The sequence below is a fragment of the Anolis sagrei genome, chromosome 2, assembly GCF_037176765.1.
Source record: "Anolis sagrei isolate rAnoSag1 chromosome 2, rAnoSag1.mat, whole genome shotgun sequence".
NCBI classification, from domain to species: Eukaryota; Metazoa; Chordata; class Lepidosauria; order Squamata; family Dactyloidae; genus Anolis; species Anolis sagrei.
In genome coordinates this window covers 127,806,816-127,828,040 of record NC_090022.1, presented here as the reverse complement: position 1 = coordinate 127,828,040, position 21,225 = coordinate 127,806,816, and the positions used below count along the sequence as shown (strand labels likewise).

The 21,225-nt window shown below is 39.9% G+C and overlaps 1 protein-coding gene across 1 annotated transcript; it reads left to right on the top strand.

Annotated features, from left to right (window-relative positions):
• Positions 1–2,702: 2,702 nt before the first annotated feature.
• Positions 2,703–16,861, top strand: LOC132768483 (snaclec alboaggregin-A subunit alpha-like). The gene is made up of 6 exons (XM_060764401.2): positions 2,703–2,957; positions 7,183–7,293; positions 8,324–8,449; positions 10,700–10,848; positions 12,993–13,090; positions 14,141–16,861. Exons 1-6 carry the CDS (start codon positions 2,939–2,941, stop codon positions 14,268–14,270), a joined length of 633 nt encoding a protein of 210 aa, XP_060620384.2. The 5' UTR covers positions 2,703–2,938; the 3' UTR covers positions 14,271–16,861.
• The last annotated feature ends 4,364 nt before the right edge of the window (positions 16,862–21,225 follow it).

Genomic DNA, 21,225 nt, shown 5'->3' with positions numbered 1-21,225 from the left:
TGACTGCCTGTCTTGTTGTTCCTGCGCCCGCCGATTTTGCAGCCTAGGAAAGGGATCATCCACTTCAATCTCCCTTTATCTCTCTTCTGAACATGAATTAAATCTTATCAATGTTTATATATAATTCAAGTATTTATTTATTTATTTGCCTACTTATATCTTACTTTTTCCAGATGAAACACAATTAAACAGATTATTAAAACAGTATTGCATGGTTGCTGTTTTTTTAAATGCATGTGGGCATGAGAGGTTCAGCAACAATTAATCAAAAGCCCAATTTCCAACTACCCAAAAATGACTAGAAGGCTTTCTAAATAAAAATGAATAAATTGAGGATGAATTGTGGTAAGACTGAGGACCTGTGAATAGGAATGCCCCATTTCTAAGAATCTGGATTCTCCAATACTAAAAATTTTCTTGCCATATGCAGTAAATTCTATACAAGTTCTCAAAAATAATTTCTTAACTCTGGAGAGCCAGTTTCTCATCTAGTCACTGTTGACGGGCCCCAAACAAAGAAAAGGGAAGGGGTGTAACGACATTACTGAAGGAAGCTACAATAAAGTTGAACAATATTCACTCCATGCATTGGCTTATTGGGGAAAAATTGAAAGGATTTCAGAAGGAATTTAATGTGTGCTTTATGGAGCATCATACTAGCAATAAGTTTACACCATTTCCATCCTCCATGCACATTCTTCAGTAGAGAGTTGAGTGGTCTGTCTTCTCGTAAACCAGAATTTGAAACAGCTTTGCCAGATGTCTCTTTTGTAGATACAGTGAAGACAGAAAATAATAATTTATTTGCCGCCTGCATTGCCACAGAGCAAGCCTTTAAACAGTCTGCATTTAGTTAGATTTTGGGTTTTCTGCTAACATTGTTCTATCTTCCATCTCACTTGCTCACAGCTAGCTCCTCTGAAACAAACTGTATTCACAACCAGTCATGCCATTTTCACATTCAACTAGGAGTCCATTCTTACTATAGAATTGTAACACTATTATTCCACTTTAATTGTCATGGTTCCGCTAGAGCAGTGTTTCTCAACCTTCCTAATGCCATGACCCCTTAATACACTTCCTCCTGTTGTGGTCACCCCCAACCATAACATTATTTTCATTGCTACTTTATAACTAATTTGCTACTGTTAAGAATCGTAATGTAAATATCTGATATGCAGGCTATCTTTTCATTCACTGAACCAAATTTGGCACAAATATCTGATATGCCCAAATTTGAATACTGGTGGGGATGGGGGGGGGGGGGTTTGATTCTGTCAATTGGGAGTTGTAGTTGTTGGGATTTCTAGGTCACCTACAATCAAAGAACATTCTGAACCCCAACAAACTTGGGCCAAATTTCCTACACAGAATCTCCATGACCAACAGAAAATACTGTGTTTTCTGATGGTCTTTGGTGACCCCTCTGACATCCCCCTCATGACCCCCCCCCCCCCCAGGGATCTCGACCCCCAGGTTGAGAAACACTGTACTAGAGGCAAGAGAGCACTCTGCTCAAGAGCTCTTAGGGCCCTTCAACACAGCCATATGACCCATAATATCAAGGCAGAAAATCCCACAAAATCTGCTTTGAACTGGATTATCTTGAGTCCACACTGCCATATATTCCAGTTCAAAGCAGAAAATGTGGGATTTTATTCAGCTCTGTGGAAGGGGCCTTAATATTTCCCATTTCATTTCCAATCTCAGTATTTTACAAGAGGGAACTATGGCAGTTAAAATGACACCCTAGTGCTATATAATGTAAATAGACCCTAGGGATTGATTAGTACCAATGCTTAACCCATTATATAAACTGAATATATAGCTATAACTCAGCATCACAGGATAAGCAGATTGATAAAAGCAAGACATGAAAACATGCCCGAGATTTCTAGACTGATTTGTTGGGTGTTAAACCTTAAACTTGAGATAGCAGGAAACACTGCAAGAAGCCATCCACATCCATCAACCTTTTGGGGTAAACCATGTTAATAAATCCCCCACCCCACAAAAGCTCCAATTCCTAGTCTATGACAACAGAACGATTAAAAAAATTGCTCCATCCCAAGATCATTATCATTCCATCTAGCTCTAAAGTGTGGCCAGCAATATGAATGGGGCCAAATAGTACTTGGAACAGATTCATGATTGTCATGGCAGCCATGAAGTCTTGCACCACTCCCAATGAAATAGCCTTAGCATGGATAAAATCCTCCAGCTCCACTAGCTGAAAGAATTCTAGCGCCAATTCCGTCCACACGACTTGCTCAAGAAGGAAGGCCATTGTGCAGTGTGGTGGGCAGCACACAGACAGAATTAGTGTCCCACTTTAAATGGAAATATTCAAATGGGATAGGGTATCTGATCAGTGGGATGGTGTCACAGTAGACCACTGTAACTCTGCCTCCATACCAGTATCCACCTCAGGTCTAGCAGGAGAAAATATAATCCCCCAACATCCCCCAACTTCCCTTTCTATATTTTTTCTTGTTTATTCAGAAACAGAACTGAAAATAAAGAGTCACAGGGGTTCGTGAGATATCCAGTCCATTAAAAAAAAAAGATCATTGTCCATACAGTGACATTATTATTATTTTTTAAAAAATTATCTCATGAACCCCTGTGACTTTCATACATTATAATCCTGTCTCCATTTTTCTCTTGTTTTGCTTTATTGACCTTTACTGACAGGGGAATAATCTGAAGGAGCTGGCACAGGAATGATGTTTTGGGAACTACATTGCCTGTGGTTTCTCAGCTACAGGAAGAGCCTGTGAGGGTTTTTTGCAAGATGCAGCAACCGTTGAGATCCACTCCATTACAAATTGATCACTGTCTTTGCGGAAATAGACACACAGCCCACTTGAGAAATAATGCTAAATGACTCAACTGTCCTGCCACATTGGAGCTGCTCCACACCAGGGAAGAACAACACATGGAGTCCCGTAGGCCAGGTAAGAACTTCGCTAGGAGGGAGTTTGGATCACATTGCTGTGAAAGAGGTCTTTATAATATTATAACTTCTCTACACTTTGTTTTAATGCATTATGCTATTCACTCCCATTACTGAAGCAACTTTTACAAAGTGAGACCAAAACTTAACCAGGGGGCAGAAAAACTTGCCTAATGTCTGGGAACAGAGATACAAGCTATGCAAAATAGAGCAAAAGCTATTTGCCCCATTAAATCTGAATAAATCTAAAGGGGTTGTGGGAATAACCTAAATATGTCTAAGGGCCCTTCCACATGGTCATATAACCCAGAATATCAAAGCAGATAATCCACAATATCTGCTTTGAACTGGGTTATCTGAGTCCACACTGCCATACATTCCAGTTCAAAGTAGAAAATGTGGGATTTTATTCAGCTGTGTGGAAGGGGCCTAAAATACTGTGTAGAGAGAATGCCTTTTCACTTTCAGTGGCTTGGCAACCTGATTGTAGGGGAGAATGATGATCTGGATTGGTAGGAAGCTAGCATTCAGTCCTAAATGAGACTTCTCATCAGTTTTCCTGACTGACCTGCTTTTAATTCAGCTTAATGTTAGAGAAGCAGTGCTTTATCCAGGCATAACTTGCTGTTGGGTGCCCTCAAATTGTATTTAATTTATAGTTATCCTTCAGTGGGATTTTCTTGGCAAAGTTTGTTCAGAAAAGGTTTGCCTTTGGCTTCCTCTGAGGCTGAGAGAATGTGACATGCCCAAGGACTTCCAGAGGATTTACATCAACAAATGGCCACTAAAACCCTGGTCTCCAGAGTTCATACTCAAACCAATACATCATGCTGGCTTATAGGACTATCTTCAGTATTGGTTTTAGCTTCCTCTTTAGTATCTTTCTCAGAATTATTGCACTGCTTATGGGCAGATCGTCATAGTTCACGGGGGCCGACAATTGCACTTCAGCAACTCATGCGGTAGATCATACATTCTATCACATGGTCCATCCATCCGCCCCTCGTTTCCTCTTCAGCAGTCATTATGGATGTTACACTATTCTATGTTTTCTGGCCCTTGGTTGAAAAAAAAGGAACAATGATGTCATTCAAATAATGCTTTCTACATTTTGACCAATTTGTGTGAGAGAGCGTGTAAAGTGAAGAAAGGATAAAACCAGTACCCTGGACAGAGTGCTACATTTCATCTGGATTCAAATTACACACTAGTTATGAATTTATCGCACAAGAGGGGCAAACCACAATTTCAGCAGAACAATTGTGCCTTTATATTCCTCGCGACTTTGCTCCTTTCCCACCAGTACCCTATCAGGAAACAGCCTGATTATTTGTTTACAAACACAAATAATCTGTTAATTATCTCCTTTGTAAAATAAGTGCTTTCCAGGTTGTACCCTACTGGGAGAATGAGAGGAAAGAAGCAACATTATGGGATAAATTCAAGCAAAAGATGCTGTTCTCCTACTGTGATTATTATTTGCCTTTTTCATGTGCTCTCAGTCTACCATGAGATGAAATTATAATGAGCTAGTCATATAAATTTGCCTGTAGATTGAAGAAAGCATGGAGTATAAATGGGGGTTGTTTAAAAAAAAATGCTATTGCATAATATCTGAACAGCATAGCCAGTGGCAATGGGAATGGGAATTATGAACCAACAATATTTGGAGAGCCATGGGTACCCTTGACTCTCTTTCATCTGTCTGTCTGTCTATCTATCTATCTATCTATCTATCTATCTATCTATCTATCTATCTAATGTTGGCTTCATAGTAACCATGATGATCTATCTTTATTTCTGTCTGGATGGTATTTATTTATGCCTCTTTAATAAGGCTTGTCAGACAAGTAGATATAACAAAGAATGGGATAGGAGTAATGATGCAAGAGCAATGGGCAAAAGAGTGTATAATCTATCAGTGCTTATGCCTGGAATAGGCACCTTATATCAAATCTGTCAATTTTAGCCAGCGTTGTTCCAGACAAGTGGTTTCCAAACATAGCTTCCCAGATACTATCAAATTTCATCCCTCAGTCCGAGGAAGCCCAGCCAACAATTCTGAACCCTATAAACCAGCAATATTGGATGAGTCACGTTTTGGAACCCATATTCCAAATGGTTGACTCCTAATGCTCCTGGTCCAAGAGACACCAAGTAGCTATGATGCCCTGCCTTCATTGTTGTGTGATGAAAAAATCAAGAGAGTATTGCAAATGACATCTGGACCACTACCCATAAAAATCCCATGAACAATGCAGGTAATTGTACAATAAATGCCTGGTATCTTTACTCATCAGGGGCAATTCAAAGAAGCTTGTACTGTGGTGGTGTGAGCATGAAGGAAATGACTGATGAATGCAAAACTCACACTTTCAATTTAGAGGAAGAATCTAAGCAAGCCACTGCATTGTATGTTGTCTTTAGAAGGCTGTGAGTGCTTGTTAAGGCAGAAGGCAGAGCACATTCCAGATGGATAAACTGTCAATTATGGATGTCACAACTTCCATGAATCTGTAAGACCTGAGAAGAGCTGTGGATGAGAGGGTGAACTGGAGGCCTCTCATTCATGGGACTGAAGAAAAACTGACAGCAATTAACAAAAGCAAGCTCTTAAAAGCTTTTTAAAAATGGTTTATTGAAGTTGTCAATATATATTTTTCTACTTTCTTACATAACAGAATTACATGCAGAAGATTTCCTGTTTTCGTTTTAGGAAATAACTAAAACAGGATAACGATTATCATTAAAGTATTTTATATTAAGATGATAGTGCTGACATTATAAAGCAATATTGTTAGCTTGTGAACTTATCACAGACTTAGCCATTGATTTTTGTTTTGGATCATTTTGTGGCCATTTACAGATAGACCACAATTAGCAAAGTAACTGTGCTTCTAGGTATTATTTCTTTAACAGAAATTTTGATACTAGAACCAGAAAAAAAACATGGAAGGAATACAGATTTTTTTTTTTTACATCCTTGAAAAAGAACAACTTCACATGTTTCATATGTACACGTGAATTGAAACCAGATAAATCTTCTTGGACCTTAGAGGCCATTTGAAAACATCTTCCAAAATGTATTAAGGGATTATTTTCTTCCCTTTCCTCACGCTTCACATTTCTTATTATTTCAATTTTTCATGACCAATCTTATAAATCTGTTCCATCTAACATGCAGAAGGCAATGACGGGCAGGCTTTTCTGCTTTCTCCTGTTCTTTCTGTTTTTAGTTCATACACGCTCAGTTAAGGTGTCTGAAGGCAGCTTCTGTTTACCTTGTTTGCTGTAGGCAGCCACACATTGCTACCACAGGATTAGCTATTGCAGATTCTAATCCTTTCTAGCTCAAGGTCTTGTCTGTTTATCACACAAATGCTGCAGACATGAAGCTGCAACCAAAATCAAGTCTGTGTTCTTGACGTTACTCCTTCACCTTACTTCCAATACAATGCTTCTAAAAGGCTTTCCAGCCTCTCAGCCAGAGGACAATAAAGAAAGGAAGAGACTGGGTCTGCATAAAAGTACTTTGTAAAAGAGACTTTGTTAACTGAGGTATGAGTGTAGTTGGGCAGTAACGTTTATATAGGGCAATAATACGAAAAAGGTCAGTGGAAGAATTACATTTCTGATCTTTCCTGGCAGAGCTGTCAGAACTACCCAGACACATGCAATAGTGGCCATTGCCTTACCAGTGTTCTAAAACTCCTTGTGCCTAATGGTCATATGAAGGAAGAAATACATGTATTTCTCATGAGATATATACACCATGCAGTTCCAAGACAATATATTTTTAGCATTTTATTTTGATAAAATACCACTGAAAATCTGAATGTTCCCTTTGTCTGTTGTTTTAAAAAACAACAACAACAAAACCTTCCTCCTTAGAGCTGAGACTACAAAACTGATCTGATTGTGGGATTTGGACTAAACTCTATGGTACTGGTTGCCACACATTTAGGATCAGTTTGCATATATACATAGATCATCCAGTGTGATTTTTAAGATGCCATAGGGAGAAGCATCTCTGTAAATAGGGAGTTGATGCTGTATATCAGGAATTGTTATTTTACCAGTGAATGTGTTTATATGAATTGCTATAGGTTCTGAGGCATACTTACCTGATGCTGTGGTTCATGGCAGTTTCACATCTGTGTCATGGGGATTAAACAAGCAAGCTTTACTTTTGAAGACCAGAATTTCTCGGTTGTTCCTTTCTCTAGGGTCTGAGGTCAGTATTGCAGATTCAGAAAGGGATTATGAGAACGTTATACCTTCAAGTTTCCTAAGATGGCAGCAACAAGTCCCAGAACAAACAATGAAGGCCAAACCAGGTAAGAGATTATTAATAGCACAAACATTCCTGGGCATCAGATCCATAAGTCATATTTTTCTAGCTTGGAGATTTAAAAAAGCTTTTGCCAAACAATGTGGAAAATCTTCAACATTCTCATCGGGCCCATCCAGACAGGCCTTTAAACTAAGACCTGCCTTGATTTTATAAGAGGCATCCAAATGACGTCTCCGGTAAAACCAAGGTTTCCCTGCTTAGGGGTGTTTTCTGTTTTCTCAGAATTGCTGGGGTTAGAATGTGCAGAAGCCGATAGGCTCATAGAATCATAGAATCATAGAATCAAAGAGTTGGAAGAGACCTCATGGGCCATCCAGTCCAACCCCATTCTGCCAAGAAGCAGGAATATTGCATTCAAATCACCCCTGACAAATGGCCATCCAGCCTCTGCTTAAAAGCTTCCAAAGAAGGAGCCTCCACCACACTCCGGGGCAGAGAGTTCCACTGTTGAACGGCTCTCACAGTCAGGAAGTTCTTCGTAATGTTCAGATGGAATCTCCTCTCTTGTAGTTTGAAGCCATTGTTCCGCGTCCTAGTCTCCAAGGAAGCAGAAAACAAGCTTGCTCCCTCCTCCCTGTGGCTTCCTCTCACATATTTATACATGGCTATCATATCTCCTCTCAGCCTTCTCTTCTTCAGGCTAAACATGCCCAGTTCCCTAAGCCGCTCCTCATAGGGCTTGTTCTCCAGACCCTTGATCATTTTAGTCGCCCTCCTCTGGACACATTCCAGCTTGTCAATATCTCTCTTGAATTGTGGTGCCCACAATTGGACACAATATTCCAGATGTGGTCTAACCAAAGCAGGCATCGTGGAATTTCAGTCCTCCCACATCAACCCATCTTATGTCTTTTTTTATCTCAGCTCCTGCAGTGTTTCCCAGCTATTGCAGTGGTTACATTAGTTCCTGTTTATTTTTATTTCCCTTTCATTATTATGTGTGCTGGCTACATGTGTCCTACTGCTTTATACCAGCTATCTTGTGCTATAAAAATCACTTTGGTTATTTACAGATGTGCTCAAACCCACCACACATACTGACAATACAAGACAATACAAGAGGATTGGCCTCCTTTCCATCTTGCTGTGCGCTTTCCTGTTAATAGCCATCCCTGCTTTTGTCCTGGCAACCTTGAAATGTAAGTTCGGCAGTGAATTTATATGACATTATCAAAAATGACATTGTTAATATTCAAGTTAATCCTGTCATTCTTAAACTATATGCCACATTGTGAATGGATCACAACAATAAACTGAGCAAAGCCCATCTGTACCTAAAGGACAAATCCATGAAGCAGATTGTCATCTATACTGGGTTGTTGTAGGTTTTTTCAGGCTATATGGCCATGTTCTAGAGGCATTCTCTCCTGACGTTTTGCCTGCATCTATGGCAAGCACCCTCAGAGTTTGTGAGAGTGAGGATGCTTGCCATAGATGCAGGCAAAACATCAGGAGAGAATGCTTCTAGAACATGGCCGTATACCCGGCGCTGCTCCGCAAATGCTCCGGAAATCCTCTGCTCCAGCCGCTCTGCCTGAGTGGGAGGGAGCAGCCTCCCAGATGAGTGCTCTGCAGAGCAGAGCGGCCAGAGCAGAGGTTGTCCACCATGGGCAGAGTGGCGCCGGGTGGGCGTGGCCAGGCCAGGCCGCGCAGACTGGAGAAATGGCCTCGGCGGGCCGCATACGGCCCACGGGCCGTAGTTTGGGGACCCCTGGTCTATACTGTTTTTGCTTTCTTTCAATCAAGCACAAATCAAGATGGGTCATGCTATTGAGTCTCTGTGCATTCCCTGAGATAATATCATTCATCTACACAGGGTGCAGAGAAATGGAGCAGAATTAAGTTCTCTCACTTGGCCCAAAAACAGAGACTCATACAGAAACGCAATGGATGGGTTCCTTTTGAGACAAGGAAGCACTTACTCTGTACGCTCTGAGACTGATTTTTAGATGCAGGAATAAAGCATAACTTTGTTGTTACCTGCCTTCACATTGGCTCTGACTTATGGCAGCACCATTACAAGTATTTCTTAGCAAGATTTGTTCAGAGGAAGTGTGTCATTGCCTTTGTTTTAGGAAATCCAGGGATTTTCATGACTGAGTGGGGATTTAAACCATTCTGGTTCCCTTTTATCTTCAACTTTAGGCCTCCTCCCTCCTCTGCTAAGATGTCATTTAGCCTTATGGCTGCAGTGAAGCATTTTTGATTTTAAAGAATTAAAACCCTGTGGAAGGGATGATCAGGATGGGAGCCATAGCACAAAGAAGGAGGTCTGGATTTTCTCTCCCCCCACACAGCAGCACCAAAGAAAAGGCCTTCTGTTACAACAATGTTTGTTTGTTTAAAGCATTTATGTTGGACGATTCCACCAGTCTGGCGCAGCAACATCTCAAATAATGACAACAAATCATTTTAAATGCATGGTTTCTTTGTATGGCAACTAAAACTTAGTGAAAACATTAGCCAATATACAGCAAATAAGCAATGGATAAAAACATCTTCACTGATATAGAAGACTGAGGAAGGTGTCCCTGTCCCTTCAGGCTTTGTTTGACGGTTAGATTGTTGTTACTACCTGTTTGCAGTAATTGTTGTGGGTCTTTTAAAAATATTACTTGTATTTTGAACACATTTTTAGAGTCATTATGGAAGCATGTGGGTAGCTAGTTAGTGAATTCACACTTGGTTATTTGAGCAGAATGAAGGATAGACTCAGTAAGTTGGAGGATCAAATGGACATAATGAGGTGAGTATGAAGATAAATCTAGGTCAGCTGCCTAAAACCTCAAATGTGGCTTTCTTTTTTGTGGATGAAAGGAATACTTGCCTCTATTTTCTTTGAATATAAGAAGCATGTTCCTGTGCTGCATTGCTGTTCTGTGTGCCTTCATGTCATTTCCTACTTAGTTTGACTCTTAGTGAACTTCTGATTGGATTTTCTGAGACTGAAAATGTGTGATTCACCCAAGATCAGCCAGTGAATTTTCACTGCTAAATAGAGAGCCGAACCCTGGTCTTTAGAGTCATAGTCCAACACTAATACCTCAGAACTAGTAACTGGGCTGGTATAGAGAAGATTGTGTTCAGAGCCATACAGTCCAAAAGAAAAGGAACAGATCAAGCCTTTGTTGTGTAATACATCAGCCTGATATAATGATCAAAGACAACATGTCTGTCTTTGATCATTATCATTTGACCCAGGCTAAGATCAAATAAATAAATATCCATATTCATAGTATTGGACCCACATAATGGAGAGTCCAGTGGGAACTGTGCTGGTGTGAAGAAGTGGTTATGGTAGTAGCTGAGGCTGGTGGTGCATGTTTATTCTGGGAAGACAGAATCCTCTCAATGCCATGTTATCTTATCCAGGTTTCTGTGCTTTGCAGATATTCCTCGGTGTCCAGGTGACTGGCAAAAATTCCAGACAAAATGTTACTACTTCTCCAGTCATCAGCAGACCTGGCAAGATGCACAGAGTATTTGCGTTAACCTTGCTGGACACCTGGTGGTGGTCCATGACAATGCAACTAGAAAGGTAAGCTACTCGTTTTGACAGGATAATTGCAGCACAATTAGAGTGTGGATACATTTTGTGGTTTGGATACATCACTGAACCCATTCCTGTTGTCTAACCTACTCAGAGTTAAAATCCACCTTACTCATAATTCTTATTCTCACATGGCCCTTGACTTTTGCTCTCTCTTGGAACACTCCTAGAACTTTTAATTGCTCAAAAATTATAGCCGAGATTAAAATGTATTGGTTTTAATCCTATTTTTTAAAGACAACAATTGATGGGAAAGCAATACTTTCCTGTATGAGCATGCTTTAGAACTATGTTTCCATTGTTGATACCTTCTTCATTCTTAATACTGTGCCTCTAGAATTTGCAAGCTCTGATAGCTGTACCTTTTACACAACCTCTGTCTTTAGGTCATGATGTGAGTTTTTAAACCATTCTAATATTACTTTGGTTGTGGGGAAGAAATCCTTGATTATTTCACCTTCACATGAAAAGATGAACAATGCTGCAAGAGAAAAGTAGCATTCTTTCACTGTATCCATCTCATATTCCAGTTCACCAAAGTGTAACAGAAGACTTATTTTATGAAGATAGAAATGCATACCTTGTTTGCATGCATAAAATGTTTACTGCAGATGAAATGTTTTCTGTCCAAAACGCAGTGTTTTGCAAGAAGACAAAAATTTAACATTTTGGTATTGGACATTCCACAAAGTTGAACATTTTGGTCTCATCAGACCAGAGAACCTCTGTTTACTGTCAGTTCCAAATGTCTTTTTATAAATAGAATTTGATATAGTTTGTTTTAGCAGTGACTTTATTTTGTCTTCTGTTCCATAAAGTTCAGCATGGTGGAGTGTCCAAGTGGTAGTTGTTCTATTTTTCGTTTTTTCCCCTCTCAGCACTAGATTTCTCCAACTCCTTCACAGCTGTGTTTGCAAGAACTTCAGATTATGTGTCAACTCACAGCAATGCCACTAGAGAATGAATCCACTTTAAATCGGTTTCTGCCTCCTGGAGAATTCTGGGTTTTGTAGTTTTGTAGTTTAGTGAGGTTGTTAAAGGCTCCTCCCTAAGCTATAATAAACCTTAGAATTCTATTTTATTAGGAGCCCACAGTGGTGCAGTGGGTTAAACCTCTGTGCCGGCAGGACAGGTCGCAGGTACGAATCCGTGAAGAGCGCGGATGAGCTCTAGCTCCAGCTCCTCATGCAGGGACATGAGAGAAGCCTCCCACAAGGATGATAATAACATCAAAACATCCGGGCATTCCCAGGGTAACGTCCTTGCAGACACCCAATTCTCTCACACCAGAAGCAATTTGCAGTTTCTCAAGTTGCTCCTAGCACGACAAAAAATAATCATTTTATTAAAAAATTATTTGACAGTATAGCTTTTTGTAAATTTTAGTTGTTTCTTCTCATTCTTCTGGTTTTATTGTTTGGCCCTTGGGGAGATAGGGCGGGATACAAACAAAGTATTATTATTATTATTATTATTATTATTATTATTATTATTATTGCCCATTGAGTCATTGGGTTTTTTTTTTTACATGTTCATCAACTGTAAAGTCTTTCAGAAGGAACTGGTATAGTTTTCCTAACTTTTTGCCTTTTATCTCTAGGAGAAGGTTCCAATGACTCTCAAATTCTTGTATACCTTTTTTATCATCTAACCAATATCTTTGTTGAAGTTGGTAATAGTGAAACCATGCCATTTTTAAATCTTCTTTCTGTAGATCCTGTCGTGTTTTTAATTTCTGTGGTGCCCCCTTATCTAAAAATTGTTTATAAGTTAAATAGTCTCTCTCTCCTTGGTGTTCTTAATTGTGGAAACGCTTCTTACGGTTTTGTCCATTCCAGTATTTTATTGTAAAAAAGTATTTTATATTTATTCCATATTCTTATCTATGAGTTCATTATATTGTGTTTCTTTAAGTTAAAATCCAATTTCATTTTGTCATATATCAAAAATGCATGCCAACCATACCTTAGGTATGAGACCAGATGTTTTAAAACTATTTTCTTTGGGTGGATTTTTTTAGCCCTAATTATTTATTGCTCAGATAAACCTCATCAACATTTCTACCTGTTGGGACTTGAGCAATTAATGTAGACATTGATGTGACCTTTTATGTTTCCATTTCTTCCTGGAAGTTTCTAGATCATCAACAGAAGTCTAGCTACTGGCTTGGCCTGAGGACATATGCCAAAGGAGAATGGCTTTGGGTGGATGATACACCTCTACAGGACATGTATGTTACATTTACTAAGGATGTTTTATTAATATTTGCAAGCTCATTTTTATGACAGATGAGCTGGAAAGACCCAAGATGGGGGAAAGGGTCTGTCGTTACCAATTGGGAGGGAAATAAGTGCATCCTTTATAGTATCTCTTACATGACAAATATAGAAGTACATGCCCAATGTGGAATGATTTCAGAGGAAGGGCCCTTCCAGACAGGGCAAAATCCCAGGGGGAACTGGGATATTTAATCCTAATTCCTCCTGGGATTCAGGGCCCTCACCAGCCCCAAATCTTGTGCTTTTGCTGCTGTGGTAGCTACATGCCCTTCCAGGTCAACCAGAGGTTGACCCAGGAGGGCATCCAGTCAGCCATCAACCCCATTTTCCCCTAAAACTTACCTGAGGGGCCTAGTAAGTTTTGGGGGAAAAACAGGGACCAGGTAAGCTTTGGGGGAAAATGGGGGACTGGGAGGGGAGAGTAGGGATGCCATTCTGCTCCTTCAGGCTCTTAGAGCCTGAAGAACCAGGATAGAAATGTGGATTGACACCAGGGATCGTGGAATGTGGTCCCAGTTGTCAATCCTCATAGGCCCACAGGCAAGGTCCGGATCTTTCCAGGTGTTAAATTAATCTAGATTAAACTGGAAAATCCCAGTATACTCCAGATTCATCCAGAATACACCCATCACCTGTTGTGGGATTTGGACCTGTGTGGAAGGGCCCAATAATGTCACACATACTGTAACAGAAAATTATTGTGGCGACAGAAAGGAGCAATTTATGGTCCTGCAGATATTCTTAGACTGCATGAAAACTGGGACACATGTAGCTAAGTAACATCAGAGAGTGGCAAAAGGAAAAGAAGATTTACTAATGAGGAAGGAGATACAAGCTAGTAGCAACTGCAGCAGTTTGCTTTTGCCTAAGCCTACTAGGAAAGGCAAGAATCTGCCACTCATCTCTCATTAATTTGAGATCAAATGATGCATCTTGGCAATGTGGCCTCAAACGTTTCTTAACTAGTATTTCTCTGCAGCTCATATTATTTTTCTTTACAGATCCGAGAACAAAGCTTCTAATCGGACAACTAAATGCATGTATGTCGACCACACAAATAATACAAGCAGAATGACGCAATCTCTTTGCAGTTATTCCTTCCATTACATTTGTGAAAAACAGCAAGCATAAGAAACATTACATTTTGTTATAATTTGCAGAGTTTTTTTAATTTTAATTTGTGAAAAATTAAGTAGTCTGTGAATTATCATTCTCTTTAATGGCTTCTTTTGAAAGTGTGCTCTCCCAGAGATTGCAATAGTGAATATCAAATATAGAGAAAGCATGATGTAGGTTACAGAAATTGTGTATCATCTTGAAGGACTCCCCCCCCCCCTTTCCCATTTGTGGATTTACTTAGAATTGCAGGATTTGTTCATTGGATGCAACTACCCTTCCAACTCTTCTGTCCTTCCCATAGACAAGCCTTGAACTACATGGCAACATGATTTACACCAAGATGCAAAACAAGCCAATTTTAGTATCAGCCCCTAATCCTTCTCCAAAGACATGTACATTAGGGTTGCATGCAGAATTCATTTCCCCTGTTTCATCCATTCATCTGGTATCTTTGGTACTCCGGGAGCACATAACAGGTAGGGGCCTCCCCCGTACAAAAACCCACCCGACACAAAAGCAAGTGGGAGCCAATCTCAGCTCCTCCTTCCCTATTCGGCTTGTGCTGGTACGTCTGTACCAGGAGCTCCAACTTTATTTTCTTTCTATTAAGTGTTTGCATGCATTCCAAAGTTTCAGGGATTCTGCAAAAGGTGCCTTCCTTTGGTTTGCAGTCATAGGGCAAGCCACCTGTCTATCATTGTTAAGTTTGGATCCGCCCCTTCTCCCAGGGAGATGGGTAGGGAAGAGGGACCATTTTTAATTAGTCTTAGTGAGGAAAGCTAAGTTAGAGGACGTGGACAAGCTTCACCTGCAGAAAAGCTTCATTTCTCAAGACATTCCGGGGGGAATTCCCAAAGCTCTGGCTGGGAGCTTGCAGCCTCTCAGCCTTACAGCATCTGAGGGAAACAGCCCTAAAGTCTTAAGAAATTCTGGAGGGAAAACAGCTTTACAGACCCAAAGAACTCCAGCTGGAGAATCTGCAAGCCTTTACTGGTAGGTCTACTCGGTGCCCAAGATGCAGTTTGGATCCGGTTATAGTTCCCACATCAGTAAAGCTTAGATAATAGACAGCCTGGGAGAGGTTAAAAAGGGGTTTTTCTCTCAAAGTATAAGAACAGTTAATGAAGACAGTTGCCTGTCCCTTGTGGACAAGATTAAGGAAGCCACCAGTTGATTTAAAGCCTTGAAGCATTTGTTTGACTCATTGAAGATTTTAGAAATATCTGTTTAATTTGTTCAATAATAAAGGACTTTGTTTAACCTTTCAAGCCATCTAAACACAATTTCTTCAGGAAAATCCTTGAGGGCCTCTTTTGTGGCACCCTGGCTTCCCATTGGGCACAAGGTGCACGTCCTATTTCAAAAGACAATTATTACAGGCCCAGTGCGTGACAGAAAATGGCTCACAATTGAATCTTTTTTTATTTTCCTTTATTTTCCTAATTGTTTTTATTTAGTGGGACTGACTGGGAGTGGGGATCTGAGGGAAGGTGGGTGAGGTGCGCGTGCATGCATGCCTGTGTTTGGTGGCTTGGAGAGTCACTCTTTTAGCTTCTTTTCCCCCTTTCCTTTCTCTCCTTCAGAAAATACTTTTTAAAATTATTATTATTATTATTATTATTATTATTATTATTATTAGTAACTCCAGCAAACAGAAAGAGAAACCTACTTCTCATCTAGAGTAGAAAGTAGAAACAGCTAAAGGAAGCAAAACCCTAAGCAGAAAGAAGATTGCAGCCTTGCAGGCAAAACGGGATTTTTCAGGTAGTCCGGGGAGGATACAGCTCTACTGAGTTCCCAGGTCATCACTCTTCCCCTGGGCCTCCTTAAAATGCCTCTTGGAAAGCTGCTTAGCATGCTGGTGCTGTTGAGAGAAAGCATGTGGGCCTGCCTCACCTGCAGCCAAGCACCTCTTCTCTAGAGTAGAAAAAAGCTTTAAGAATAAGAAGCCTCCTTAAAACACACGCCTGCCTGCAGCTGAGCGCCTCTCTTCTAGAGTACAGCTTAAATGCCTAAAATGAGGGGAAGGGGAGCCTAGGATGCCCTCCCCCCATAATGGGCTGATAGAAAACTGATCTTTCAGCACCCCGAGAGCAAAAACAGTTATCTGGACCCCCATCGAAACAGTTATCGGGACCTCCATCGAAAGTTGGGACACTAACCAGTTCATGGTTTATCCGGATTGCACAACTCTAATGTACCTTCAGATCCATTGCCTGGTTTTGAGGGCTTTAAAATGATATTGTTTGTGGCATTTGAATTGTTTTGAAACAACAGTATATGTCATCACTAATGTCTCCACTATATGACCAGAAGTAGTGGATACAGTGTGAGCAAATTCAGGGAGGAGTCAAAGTGGAATGGGGGTGGGTGGGTTTGGGGTCCAGATCTAGCCCAGATTATACCTGTGAGCTGCATATAATCCATGGTATAATCCATGGATCTACATTGTGGCGTACATATTGTCCAACGCATCTTATGAACTATTTTAGTGGCTTTAACCATCTCCACTGAATACTCACCCTTTTCCTCTGTACCACCTTTTTGTAGTTGTTTTTACAATGCTGTTATATCTCATTAAAGTTGATCTCACTTTTTTAATAGTCCTGTGTTGGTTTCATTGTTTGCTGCATTATTTTTTATGCCTGATTTTACTTTCATCTTTCTATTTTATATCTATTTTGATTGTACTTTTTAATGACTTAGGAAATTTTGGGCAGTCTCAAACAATTTCTTTTAAAAAATAGCCAAAACATACATACATAACAGTATGCAGATATATTATATGCTTTACATTATAATCCACCATGAGAAAGTCTGGAGTCTTGAAAGGTGGGTAAGATATGCATTTAATAAAGATCAATAGATCTGATTCCAATAGTCATTCTTTAGAGATGTATGAATGTTCATAAAGGAATTTGTGGCTTTCAACGCAACTCACTGGAACAACGAATTAATATAAAACAAATAGGCAGCAATCCAAAAAGGCAGATTTTCCCCTATCTCTCTAGTATCCAGCTGTGGTGGATGCAACAAACTGTGTGTAAATTATGTCTATCTGTCTGCAGTTACCATAGTAGGAAACTTCATGCACATGCAGAGCTTTTGAAGTTCATGACCAGAAAAGTCGAGCTAGAATATGATTAAAATATATTTCTATTTTATAAGACTTCAGAAAGAAATGAAAATCCTCTGTGGGTCCACTTTTGGTTAACAGGTGTTAATTGGAAAAGAGAAAGTGGTAGCCATCCTGGCAGAAACTATCCACCCTTCTGAGAATAAAAAAGGGTGTGAACAAGAAAGCGAAACCCATGAGGGGGAAAACTAAGTTTCAAACTGAGCAAGCTATTTAAGGTAAGGTTTCATTGACAGGTTCAATAAAATATACATTAGGCAGGAGGCACAAACCACAAAATTAGTAACCAGATAGAAAAGTATTTTTATGTTAGGGAAGGAGTCTCAGAGTCTTTATGAGCAGTACACAATTTTTTTTAAAATGTGACTTGTTTTATTTATGGGCAAATCTATATAAATAAAAATGTAATGTTCGTTTGTGAGATTAACAGAACTCAAAAACCACTGGGGGAATTGACACCAAATTTGGACACAATACATGTATCAGGCCAACAAGTGATCATCACTCATAAAAACTCTGAAAAACACAGCAGAAGAGACTTAAAAAGCAAAAAAAAAAACAAAACATTACAACACATGCTCAAAACCACACATATATACTCAAACACATGTATATACGCAAATACACAAACACACATATATACACACAATGCACATATACACAGACTGGGCCACAGCAACACGTGGCAGGGGACGGCTAGTCTATATATATATGAATGCTCTGTTCATTTTGAGTGACATTATAACTCAAAAACCGCTGGACTAATTGCCACCAAATTTGGCCACAAGACACCTACTAACCCAAGGAGTGACCATCACTCAAAAAAAAAAAAACAACTTTCTCATTATTTTCCAGATCACCATACTGGGCCTCAGCAACACATGGCAGGGGATGGTTAGTGTTGAATAAAACTAATATCTAACTTGATTCCCATATGTTTCAGTGTCTTTATTCTAGAATGTATAACACATGATTTATTCCAATATCTACACAGTTACTAAGAAGAAGTTGCCTAAAATCTGAACATCTTCCATAAAAGTAGCTCAGTGTGTATCCAGGCTGTCTAAAATGACCAGAAAGACCCTAATTTTGTTCCTTCACTTACAATGGTAAGAGATTTGACAGAGCTATATTTTTACAATGTATTATGAACTGGGGGAGAGACGGGAGGGGAAAAATAATTTACCACCTGTGATAAAGTGTGTGTTTTCATGGTGAATAACACCCGTACTCTCATGGGTAATGGTTAACCTATTATTTGTCTGTGTGGGGTGGCAGTTCAGTGGCTGAGTTTTTTTTTTTCACATGTAGAAGATGCCTAAGCATCTGTCTATGGAGTGCAAGACTTGGTTAGCTATTTTCTGCTTGAAACTCAGCACAGCAGCTGCCAATCTGGACTAGATCTGGGACTGGACTAGATGAGCAAACCATCTCACCTGGACATAATCAACACTTCTGTTTTTACCCATTACTGCAGCAGCTGACTCATCCCATGCGGCACATGGCAGAGTTGACATTCTCTTGTCTTCATGCTAGTTCTTTAAAATCCCAGCATTTTCCAGTCCACATTTGTGATGGTTCCTGAAAACCACTGTGGTTTTTGATACTATATTGATTTAGGTATGTGCTGGCTAATATTATGACTAATGATGTTGGGAGTGCCTGTGGTGCTACAGAACCAGTTTAGCAATCTTTCTTCCTCACTTGCCTATTTGGTCTGTATTAGGAAAATCATGTGTGCTCTTTATTTTCTTTCATTTGATGTTGGCAAATAGTCAACCATTTACATATGTGCCATCTGCCCTGATTTGGCAGAGACAGTTCCAATTAATCCTCTGCTGTCCCAGTTGTTCAGCTGCTTTGAAAGAGTCATTTTTTTCTCTTCTCTTCCCATTTTCTTTGTCCAAATTTGTTTTAGCTGGTGCAAACTGAGTTCAAAGTGCAAAAGTAGCTTGTGACTAGTACCCCCTGAAGGATTTTGGAAAGGCTGAGACTTTACTACTGTGCTTCCCTTCAGCATCATACTCATGTATGATCTGGATTGATTCACTTGTATCTTCTTTTCTCTGCCACAGCCTATCACTCCATTCACTTCCTGCCTATAGGAACAAGACAGGGGCAGAAAGAGGTTGTTTGTTAATCAGCTTTTAAAAAGTAAAGAAAGAAAGAAAGAAAAAAAGAATGGTTTCAGCCATGAGGCAAGTTAAAAAAGCAAGACCTGAAAATTAAATGAGAAAATATCCATTAAAAACACAAAAGGGGGATGATATATAATTAAAGATGCTATAAATGGTGGAAGCCTGTAACAAGAGAAGGAGAACAAAAGGCCAAAAAGACAATTCTGAAATTGAATTTGAAATAGAAAGGGGTGTTAGAAAGGATAGCAAACCATCAGTAATAAGAGAAAGATGAGAGCAAATCTCCCTATGGTTCAAAGAGCAAGGTGAAATATTAATGGAAGCTAAAGTAGAGGAGAAAATTGTTCAATTTTTGACTCTGATACAGTCATCGCCAAATGCAGAGTGCAACTGGATTATTCCAAAATCCATGTTTTAAAAGATGGAAATGTGACCAATAATGCCCTTCCTCAAATATAAAAGAAGTAGGACAAATGATATAACACACATACCCACACCTATATAGCACTATATATGGTAATGCTGGTACTGATGAATATGCTGGAAAGTACAGCCATCCTTCCACATTTGCTTTTTTGACTTTTGCTAATTTGATTATTCACATTTAGATTAAAATGTTCTCTGGGTGATCTAGTGTGATTCCATGGTGGGCTTCCAGTAGAGTCCTACTACACTAGCCCTATTTCATGCAAATTTTGGGGCCACACAGGAGCCCAAACCCTGTCATTTTGGCAAGGGGGTAGCCAGACACCCACTTGTGCTGAACTGGTGTTGGCATAAATGGGCATGACCACCCAACTCCCTCCCCTACCTGGATCCCATTTCCCCATTTAAAAGGTAAAAGAAGCCTCCTTCATGCAGGCTTCTGAGGGCACTGTGTCCTATCTAAGTGATGCAATGGAGTTCTGGAAATGGGAGGGAGGAATTCCCCCTTCAGAGTTCTGTGCATCATTGAGAGGGAATGGAACCTCCTCAGAGGTTGTGATATCTGTTGGAAACTAGGAAAATTGGGTTTATATATCTGTGGAAAGTCCAGGGTGGAAGAAAGAACTCTTGTCTGTTGGAGCTACGTGTAAATGTTTCAACAGACAAGAGTTCTTTCTCCCACCCTGGACCTTTCACAGATATATCAACCCAATTTTACTAGTTTCCAACAAACCTCACAACCTCTGAGAATGCCTGCCATAGATGCAGGTGAAACGTCAGGAGAGAATGCTTCTAGAACATGGCCATACAGCCTGAAAAACCTACAACAAACCAGTGGCTCCAGCCATGAAAGCCTTCAACAATACATTATCACGAGGTATCATTTGGATGCTTCATGATAATGCAGCCCATACACCACATTATAGTGCGATGTAGATGAGGCCATAAAGGCATGCTGGAAGACTTAGAAATTCCTAGAGAAGAGTTCTCTCACATGAATTTCCTTATTCATGGTTTTTCACTGTCATAGAGGTCCTGTGCCCCTAACCCCTGCAAATGTGGAGGGCTGGCTGTAGTTTGAGTAAGTTTATAACACTACATTCTGTTCCTAACACTTTTGAAATACACAGAATAAAAAAAAGTAGTTGTATTGCTGCTCCCAACATCCTTCACTACTAACTATGCTCACCGGGACTGCTGAGACTGCAGCCCAAGATCCAGGGTCATAGGATTCCCATCCTTGGTTTAATTAAGAAATCAGTATTGA

Bases quoted from the DNA above. Each gene is read 5' to 3' on its own strand.
- LOC132768483 (XM_060764401.2), top strand. The intron at 10,849-12,992 runs GTAAGCTACTCG...TCTTCCTGGAAG, and splicing joins ATGACAATGCAACTAGAAAG to TTTCTAGATCATCAACAGAA. The intron at 13,091-14,140 runs GTATGTTACATT...TTTTCTTTACAG, and splicing joins GATACACCTCTACAGGACAT to ATCCGAGAACAAAGCTTCTA.